The sequence below is a fragment of the Macadamia integrifolia genome, chromosome 14 (genome assembly GCF_013358625.1).
Source record: "Macadamia integrifolia cultivar HAES 741 chromosome 14, SCU_Mint_v3, whole genome shotgun sequence".
NCBI lineage: Eukaryota > Viridiplantae > Streptophyta > Magnoliopsida > Proteales > Proteaceae > Macadamia > Macadamia integrifolia.
Window position 1 is genome coordinate 2480667 of NC_056570.1, and position 10461 is coordinate 2491127.

General features: G+C 39.9%; 1 protein-coding gene across 3 annotated transcripts; it reads left to right on the forward strand.

The window, feature by feature from the left end:
* Positions 1-5419: 5419 nt before the first annotated feature.
* LOC122060883 lies at positions 5420-10415 on the forward strand. Of its 3 annotated transcripts, XM_042623990.1 has the most exons (6): positions 5420-6279; positions 6426-8293; positions 8384-8607; positions 9313-9373; positions 9478-9701; positions 10130-10415. In XM_042623990.1, exons 1-6 carry the CDS (start codon positions 6159-6161, stop codon positions 10182-10184), a joined length of 2553 nt encoding a protein of 850 aa, XP_042479924.1. In that variant the 5' UTR covers positions 5420-6158; the 3' UTR covers positions 10185-10415. The 3 variants fall into 3 exon arrangements, with proteins under 3 accessions (XP_042479924.1, XP_042479923.1, XP_042479925.1); XM_042623989.1 differs by having other exon boundaries at positions 5425-6279; positions 6426-8607; XM_042623991.1 differs by having other exon boundaries at positions 5427-6279; positions 6389-8607.
* The last annotated feature ends 46 nt before the right edge of the window (positions 10416-10461 follow it).

A 10461-nucleotide genomic window follows, 5' to 3' on the forward strand; every position in this document is an offset into this window, starting at 1 on the left:
CACATTGACAACTTGTGAAATGTCAGGACGAGTGCAAACCATAGCATACATAACGGAGCCAACTGTACTAGAGTATGGAACACGTGACATGTGCTCCACCTATTCATCTGTCTTAGGTGATAGAGCAGTTGAAAGTCTAAAATGAGATGCAAGAGGAGTAGTTACAGGTTTGGCATCTTTCATGCCAAAACGATTCAATACCTTCTCAGTGTACTTTTGTTGAGATAGCCACAGCTTCCTTGCTTTTCTATCTCTCTTGATCTCCATACCAAGGATCTTCCTTGCTGCCTCCAAATCTTTCATCTCAAATTCAGAACTTAATTGTTCCTTCAACCTATTGACATCATTCCTATCTTTTGCTGCAATCAACATATCATCAACATAAAGCAACAAATATATGAATGACCCATAAGAGAGGTTTCTGAAATAAACACAACAGTCATATTGACACCTGGAGTATCCAAAACTAGCCATAACTGAATCAAACTTTTTATACCATTTGTCTAGGAGACTGTTTTAAACCATATAGGGACTTCTTCAACAAGCATACATGGTCCTCCTTACTTTCAATAACAAACCCTTCAGGTTGATGCATATAAATCTGTTCTTCTAGTTCACCATGCAAGAATGTTGTTTTCACATCAAGTTGTTCCAACTCCAAATCATGCATAACAACTAAAGCAAGTAGGACACGAATAGAACTATGCTTAACAACAGGTGAGAAAACATCATTAAAATCAATTCCTTGTACCTGACTGTAGCTCTTTGCAACCAAACGTGCCTTGTACCTAGCATCTTCAACACCTGAGGCAGATTCCTTCTTCTTGAAGACCCATTTGCAACCAACAATTTTCTTCTCTGTTCTCGGCTTCACAAGCTCCCAAGTCTGATTTTTATGAAGAGATTCCATCTCCTCATTCATGACAATCAACCATTTTGTAGAATCAATTGAAGCAACAACTTCAGAATATGTTGCAGGCTCACTATTTTCAATTGTATCTACAACAGATAATGCATAAGCAACAAATTCAGCATGCACATACTTTTGTGGTTGTCTAATATTCCTCCTTGGTCTATCCTTGGCAATGTTATACCGCTCTTCTTCTTGATTCTCTTGAGCATCATCTCTTTCAGTAAAAGTAGGCAACTGGACTAAAGTAGATTGTGCTTTATTTGAAGATGAACCACCAATTTCAAACTCCACCTTCTCTCTAGATTTTTCTTGACCTTCATCACAATGAATAGGAGCTTCTTTCCTAGGATGCAACATAGTAGATTCATCAAAAGTAACATCTCTGCTAATAAGAAATTTTGGAGACTTTGGATCAGGACACCACAACCTGTATCCTTTCACTCCAGATCCATACCCAAGAAAAATGCATTTCTTAGCCCTAGGTTCCAACTTCTCTTCATTTACATGTGCATAAGTAGGACATCCAAATACTTTTAAATTTGAGTAGTCTGCAGGTTTACCTGACCAAACTTCTTCTGGAGTCTTGCACTCAATAGTTGTGTAAGGAGATCGATTCACCAACAAGGTTGTTGTGTTAACTGCTTCTGCCCAGAACTCCTTGCCTAATCCTGCATTTGATAACATACACCTCGCCTTTTCTAACAAGGTTCTATTCATACGCTCTGCCACTCCATTCTGCTGGGGTGTTTTAACAACTGCATGGTGTCTTGCGATACCTTCATTTTTGCAGAACTCATTAAAGTCACCTTTACAAGACTCTAGGCCATTATCGGTTCTCAACCTTTTAATTTGTTTCCCGGTCTGCTTCTCAAGCAAATTCTTTCACTGTTTGAAAGTGACAAATACTTTATTTTTGTGCTTCAAGAAATAGATCCAAACCATCGCTCTTTCACTCATATGGCCTAACCTCATGTGCCATAAATTTGTGACATCTGATTTAAACATAGATGATGAAGCTGCTGCAATAGACCCAGTGACTGTAGTACCCTGCAACACATACAAACTGCCAACATTGATTCCTCTCATCAATAAGAGAACACCCTTGCTAATCTTCATGACTCCACTTTCAGCTGTATAATTGCACCCATTTGAATCGAGAGTGCCTAAACTGATGAGATTCTTCTTCAAATCAGGGATATGCCTGACATTGGACAAGGTTCTGACAATGCCATCATACATCTTGATGTTGATCGTTCCCATTCTAATAGTCTTACAAGAAGCATTATTTTCCATCAACACAACTCCACCTCGAACTGATTCGTATGTGGAGAACCATTCACGATTGGGATACATATGGTAGGAACAACCAGAGTCAAGAATCCATTCATCCTGTGATCTAACTTTATCATCAGTCACCAAAAGCATATCAGACTCACTCTCATCTTCAACAATACTAGCTTCTACAGAATCATCTCTTTTCTAGTTGATTTTGAGCACCACCACCTGCCTTCTGCTTATTTAAAAGCTTATAGCATTCAGATTTAATATGCCCATTTTTCTTACGGTAATTGCAGGTTCAATTCTTGTGCTTAGATTTTGATCTAACCTTCTTTTTGTCACCATCTAAACCCCTTTCATTCGTTCTCCCTCTAGCTACCAAACCAACACCATCAAATTTATTGGTAGTTGTCAACTCATCATCAATCTTTTGCTTGCTTTGCAGATTCGTTTTGACATTCTCAATAGAGATTGTCTCTCTACCATAAATCATGGTATCCCTAAAATGCTTATAAAATGGAGGCAGAGAACATAATAATAATAGGGCCAAATCTTCATCGTCTACTTTAACATCTATCCTTTTCAAATCAGTAACAATAGAATTGAACTCAGATATATGGGATTTAATAGAAGTACCTTCACCCATATAAAGGGTATACAGTTGTTGCTTCAATCTCAACCTATTGGTGAGGGATTTGGTGAGGTAGAGGTTCTCTAACTTCACCCATAACTCTGCAGTCGTTTTCTCTGAGAGAACTTCTTGTAGAAAATCATTCGAAAGACACAATTGAATAGCTGAAAGGGCTTTATCATCCAAATCGCTCCAATCATCATCGGACATAGTTACAGGTTTCTTCGCTTTCCCAAATAGGGTTTTTTTCAAACCCTGCTGCGTGAGAACAGCCATCATTCGAACCTGCCATAAACTAAAACTGATGTTGCCATCAAACCTATCAATATCGTATTTCGTTGAAGCCATGGATAGAAGTAACCCAGAGCTCTGATACCAGTTTGTTAGAATAAACACCAAGAAACACGAATAATAAAGAGACAATAGATCAGTACGACACAGAGATTTAACGAGGTTCACACACCAGGGTGGTGTGCTACGTCCTCGGGCGAAGAAGAAGATGATTTACTATGCAGAAGAGAGATTTACACCATAGCAGCGGTGAGGAAAAACTCACCCTGAAACCCTAGCTGCGTGAAAACCCTAGAATACAATGACTTTCTCAACAAGCGATAGTATATTATATATATTCCAAGTCGCAGGTCGATCTATTCGAAGTCACGATCGATCAGGTCGAACCATACCTTGGGGGCTACGCCCCCGCACCCTCATACGAGATCAGTGATGGGCTCCGAACTTGGGCCTATCGGCCCAAGCCCTCTGCTTTCATCACAGATCTCAGAAAATTTTTCATTCGGGTCGCCACTAAAATATGTCAGATCGAGTCAATCTTCAAAACAGGTCAAGAATTCGAGACAAACTTAACAATGGTTATGTGTTGGATTCCGTGCCAAGGCATTCCAAGGCATCAAATCTAAGCCTTTAATACGCAATAGAGAAGCTGAATCCAGTTGGACGGTCCTAACTGGCTTACAGTGACATGGGCTTACAATGATTGGGTAGTTTTGCCTCGCGAGACATGGCCACAGAGGAGGTGAACCGCGTTTTGCAAGGATAAGACACCTACCAATTCCATGGTCGACTCCTTGACTCTCAGTTTCTGTCTTACAATATTGGAAGGTGACTTGGGAACTTTTTTTTTTTTTTCAAGGTGAAGAATGGCTAGGGCCCTAATGGTTGGTTTGGTCCAGTTTTGATGTGTGAAGGGGTGAATCTACAACCGAATCAAATAAATTTTTATTACGGCACAAGATGAAGAAAGAGAGACAACCCCTAACCTCCTTGGAGCCCACACTCTATTAGCATAGCACCAACCAAATTTACGAGCAATTGTCTTCGGCAATCTCCTTGGTGTGTGCCACATAAATCAAACATGTGATCAACCCCTCTTGGATGGTGATGCCATGAAACACCCAAACAAGGGTTTGTTGATTATTGGATTGAACTTTGGGAGAGGGTCACAAGGGGTCATTTAAAACCTTATAGACTATGAAGTCGTTGGAACTCGGGATACTATTGTTGGAAACATTTAAAAATGATTTTTTTTTTCTTTTTGGAATAATTTTGTAACATAATGTTTTGTTGAAACAGTCATTTTTTTTAGAAGTATAATTACAATATGTAGGTATCAAAGCCGGGTATCGCAACTCTGGTGTACCTTTAAGAATGAAGAGAACCCCTCAAAGAAGATCTTAGTTCCCATGTGTTTCTGTATTGATTGGAGCATTTGCTATAAGGATTTGAACACCATCTCTTTTTTATGATTAGGTTTTAAGGGTGAATTCTACTCGAGTCCCAAATTGATGATAATATTTTCAAACCAAAAGAAAAAAAGATTAGCTGGAATGGTGAAACATTTGTTCATTTATATATTGAAAACCAAAAAACAAAGTTCAGTAGGATTTAGAAAGATGAACATCCCATAATGGGAAAAGATTGGAGTTAAGAGAAGAAGTTAGAACAGTAAATACACGTGACTAATGAGCAAGACATGCATGCAAAGGGGGAAGCAAAATAAATGAAGATTTGAAGCCAAAATCTCTCTCTCTCTCTCTCTCTCTCTCTCTCTCTCATTCATCAATTAGCTATTTGATTGCACAATTGATTGGTGAACCCACCTGAATTCTGAAAAAGGAGTTCAAAGGAAAAGTGAAAAGGCTGGCGTGAATTTACCCAAAAAAAAAAAAAAAAGGCCAGCTTGATTAGAAGAAACATGCCCAGCCATTTATACTGGTTAACTACTCAATTTCTCAAAAGCACTCACAATAGTAATGCTCTTTTAATTCAATTCCAGCATTACCCAGTGCATATAATATATTGCAGATACCTTTCAACCCACCATTTAAAATTTTTATTGAGTTGTTCTTGACATCATATATTGGGTCCCTCACTGAACCCATCTTCAGATCTGCAAAACCCAGAAAAGCTTTTTGCTTACCACTTCTATGGAGAGATGGAGAGTCTTCCCACGCATTTGACCAATTCATTATTATCTGTAAAACAGAGGATTGGTTGATCCTGGCTGGCTTATAGTGACCTGGGCTTTCTTCTCTTCTTACTCAATCCTCATTCCATTTCCACATCAACTTAAAGGTTAACTATCAATTAATTATCCTTCAATCGAATTCACATTAATTTATAACTGTGATGGTAATGGGCAGGAAGAAAGCTTGATTATTTGAAGAATATTGATTACTGCTCTGCTTGCAAGAACCAATATTTTCAGAACAAAAGTGCAGTTTCTTTCTTTTGCTTTTGGAGCTTTTCTTCTTGGATTATATTTTCTTCTTTTTAATTGCTTTGAATTCAATTGGATATAATAATTAAAACGTTGGGAGTTGAGAGCTTCAATGGTCGTTTTATCCAGTCGGACTGAGTCCACTCCAGCCCACACATTTTGCCTTTTTCCACATCTCTCTCTCTCTCTCTCTCTCTCTCTCTCTACAAAAAGCTTCTGTTTGTGTTTCTCTCTCTCATCTGAAACCATAGAAAACGAAGAGGGAGAAGAAAGACTGAAAAAGAAGAGAAGAAAAGAAGAAAAGAGCCTTCTGCTTTCGTTTCAAACGAGGAAAGTGAGAAAAGAGCTTTAAGAACTGTACTGTTCTCAACAGGGAATCTCGGGAGTTGGAATTTGGAGCGGAAGTTTGCTTAATATTTTTCTGGGTTTATTCGTTCCCTGTTTATTTTCCAAGTAGGATGTCGGCCAGGATGTCGTGATCGTGATTTCTTCCTCTTCCTCTTTCATTACAACAAAAAAAAATTCTGGGGTTTTCTGGGTTTTCTTTGGGTGACCAGTTCTGCTAGTTGTTCGCTTCTGGTTTTCTAATCTCTGGATTAATGGAAATGGAGGAGGGAGCAAAAATCCGAGTGGTTCGTTGCCCTAAGTGCGATAATCTTCTGACGGAGCTCCCTGATTATACCGTCTACCAATGCGGTGGATGTGGTGCTGTTCTTCGAGGTGTGCAACCTACCCATTTTCCCTTTTCTTTTTTCGTGTTCTTTCTTTTTTTCCCTTTTTACTGTTTCTTTATGATCTCTTTTGCGCTTTTTCGCCTTTTCATTGTCAGTTTATTGAGACGAGAATTCTGGTTTTCTACTATACAGCGAAGAAACAAATTTCTGAAAGAGCAGGTAGCTCGAATGCTACTTCTTCTTCTTCCAGGAATGAAAATAGGGAGGTTGAGATTGATAATCATGGAGGAGCGGTTGAACCCATAGTGTTAGAAGAGATGAACTTGAATAGGGAAGAATTGGCTAAAGCCCTAATGGGGAAAGACGTTGGTGAAGTTAAATCCCAAACTGGAAGTGCGAGTAGGCCTTGGGGACCTGGGCAAATTCCTGATAATCGGAGCAGTGAGACAAAGGGGTTGATGGGGTTTCAGAGAACCCATGGAGCCTTGGTTGAAGATGTTAGATTTTCGACTCTTCGGTATCCTGATGAAGGTCCATCGAACTACCACCGGGGTTCTTCTTATGGCTATGGAGAGCCAGTAAATAACCAGAGCAACCTCGATGGACCTAGTAGAGTTGAGTACCTTGAGAAAGATCGAGCTGAACTGTTGAGAAAACTAGATGAGCTGAAAGATCAACTGAGTAGATCTTGTGATATAGCAGAGAAACCAAAAGAAAGGGTACCTGTGGCTAGGAGAATGGATCCTCTTCCTCCTCCTCCTCCTCCTCCTCCTCCTTCAGGCCCTTACCGTCAAGGTGGTTGGCCTCTAGAGGGCCGGCTGGGATCAAGTAGAGCTTCCATGCCATCTCTTGCACCAGATAAACACATACCCAGGCCACCTTACCTTAATCATGGCCATGAACCTATTCCTTTGATGAATAGGCATCATGTTGATATGCAGCAGAATTTCCATCCTCCATTGCACACCCCAAATGAGATTCCTGGTTTCGGTGATCCATTTGGAGCCCAAATGCTCAGGAGAGGTCCTCATCAACCTGCCTTCAAATACTCTCAAAGGTCCTCTCATGAATACTTTCCTGGGCACCATGTGGATGTTGATTTGGATCCCATGGCAATATATCCGCATAATTCCTTATTTGATCAGGCTGCATGCTCTTGCTTTCATTGCTACAACAAACATTGGCAAGTTCCTGGGCAAATCAATCCTCCTGTTTTCAGCAATAGGAGGTACCCAGATGTTCCAATCAGTTCCATGGTCAACCATCCTGAAACTTCTGTTCCATTTGGTTCAATGGGTTATAATCCTAGAGTTTTTAATCCTCCCATGTATCCTCGTGAACCAGATGACCATGCAAGAAGGCCAATTCTACTTGATTCTGACATGGGTGGTTTTAATCGAGGCCGCCCACAAAGGATGGTGCTAGAAAATTGGAATGGACGCCGTTTACGCCCCATTGCTGGTGGTGCACCATTTATAACATGCCGCAATTGCTTTGAGTTGCTGCGACTACCTAAGAAACTTCTTTTAATGAAGAGGAATGAACGGAAAGTGCGGTGTGGTTCCTGCTCTACTGTAATCTCAGTTGCGGTTGAGAACAAGAGGCTGCTGCTTGTTTGTGTTCCCACTGAAACCAAACAAACTCCTCCAGAGGTCCATGGTGGTTCTAGCGAGGTAGCGAAAGAAGGCCCTACAGCTAATGGTTACACAAATGAGACTAGCGTGAACTCCTACTCTGATGAATATGATAACTCAAATTACTTCAAGTCTACAGATCCTGATCATGCTTTATTAGCAGAAGACCAGAGGTTGAACTTAAGTGAATCTGGGAAGGTGCATAGCCAGCTTTCTTCATCTTCAAGTCCTTCTGATGATGAGAGCTCAGATAGTGTAATTACTAGGAGAGAGATGTCCAACACAGAAGACTTGTCTCAGAGAGAAAATGTGACTCCGCCAGTTCCAGGATCACCCCTTCAGGGGCATCTTGATCATCCTTCTTCTGATCATGTGGTGGGAAAATTAGAAAAGGGGAGCAGGAGTAAACGTTTGGATCAGGAGAAGGTGGTTAGGCAAGATTCTTTGAAATATGCATCAGTAGCTACTGAGATGGAGGTTTCATTCAAGGAGTATTCTAACACTGGGATGTCTCAGGATTCTGGGGAGGCAAGCAAAGAGGAAGATCAACAGGGGGTCAGCAGCGGACTTGAATCATTCTTTGCCAGCCTTATCAGGAAGAGCTATAGGGATTCATCTAAATCTAATCAAACAGTAGAGAATGGCAAAGCTAATGTGTCTATTAATGGACATCCTATTCCAGATCGTTTAGTCAGGAAGGCTGAAAAGCTAGCTGGACCTATTCATCCTGGCCTATTCTGGTAAGCATACTAACACATGCCAGTTTTAATTGCATTATTATCTTACATTCTTGCCTTGTATAGGTGGTATGAAAATGTCTAATGTGATTTTATGTTGATAACACACTTATAAAAGCCACCTTTGGATGTGTATGTGTGTGCGTATGTTTCTTTGTGTGCGTGTCTGTCATGGCAACACTACCGTCAAAGGAGAAAAGGAGAAGGGAAAATAATTACCTGTGGCTTTATTGTAATGTTAAAACAAGTCATCTAAATGAAGCGTTATGCCAACCAAATGGGTATGGCTACACAAATCTTGTTTTGTCATTCAAAGCAAATGTTCAAGATTCATGCAAGAATGTTTGGCTATGGGGTTTCATGATACCTGGGCTCGGGAGTGGCAACACGAAACACACCTGCAACTTTTTTCTGTTGTTATTGGAGTATACCCAGCAAAACTTGAACACAGAAATTTTGCCAGGGGAATTTTGCGTACTTCAGTTCGAAATGATACATGCTTACAAAAAACAGATGTCCCCAACATGGTGACAACAAGTTACACCATTAAATATATTAGCATGTTGCTTGAAGGTTCTGAGATACTTTTTGCAGTGGTCTTCGAAATTACCTTTTTTGTGTTGCAAGTTTGTTCATTAGAATTATACATTATGTAGTTCCTTTGAAGGGTAGTCATTTTCTTTTTCTCTTTCATCTGCTTTGAAACAGGTATGACTTCCGAGCTGGATTTTGGGGTCTGATGGGTCAGCCTTGTCTTGGCATAATACCTGTAAGATGGAGTAATCCTTAGGCATAAATTAGTAGCAATTGGTATTTGGTTATAGAGGTAATGTTGTTGATTATATTGACCAAACATGTTTATTTGTTTCTCAGCCATTTATTGAAGAGTTCAACTATCCAATGCCTGAAAACTGTGCTGGTGGAAATACTGGGGTTTTTGTGAATGGAAGAGAGCTTCATGAAAAAGATTTGGATTTACTTGCTGGCAGGGGACTCCCAACCACTAGAGATAAATCATATATTATTGAGATTTCTGGGAGAGTTGTGGATGAGGACTCTGGAGAAGAGCTTGATAGCCTCGGTAAACTTGCCCCAACGTAAGTTCCAAAACCCTCCAAAGGATGTCCTTCATTTGTTTTGTAATCACGAATTAGCAATTTGTTTCCTCATATAGTTATTGTATTACCTTTAATGGGCATCAAAGATTGGGAATTGGAAGCCTCCTGCTGTATTAGTTTGCATGCTTTGGTTGGAAGTCTTGAGACAAATGGTTTAATTGTTTTCGCATTGGAGAAATTGTTGGCCAATTATGACCAAACCAGTTTAACCATGTAGTCTATTAAGTTTTCTCTGTGGTACCATGGGAAAACAAATTAAAGATTGAACAGCTGAGGTCATCATTATCATATCAATCCTTTGCTTGTAGGTCTTGCTGTTACTTTGTTATGTTGCTATCATCTTATTTATCCAACAAAAGAAAGAAAACAATTCATCTAAAGCATTTTAAATTGCAATTTTTTGACAGAGTTGAGAAGGCGAAGCGTGGATTTGGTATGCGGGGTCCAAAAGTGGCTCGGTAGCTATAACCATGTTGGGTGCTTTATGGCTTCAGCTGCCAGTGCTATCAGGAAGAATTTGGAGCTGATTATTCTTTTTGGACCTAGGTGTCTAAGCAGTTTGTTTCAAACTCAATTTAGGATGTTTTCATTGATTGGGGGGGGGGGGTTGAAGCAACCTTGCATCTTCATCATGTGCCCAATTGATTGAAATACTGTTTTTTCTGTAAATCTGATAGCTTTAGCTGTTTCTTATGGGTTCTGTCTTTGTAGGAAAAAGTTTTGGAGTTTTTTTTTTTTT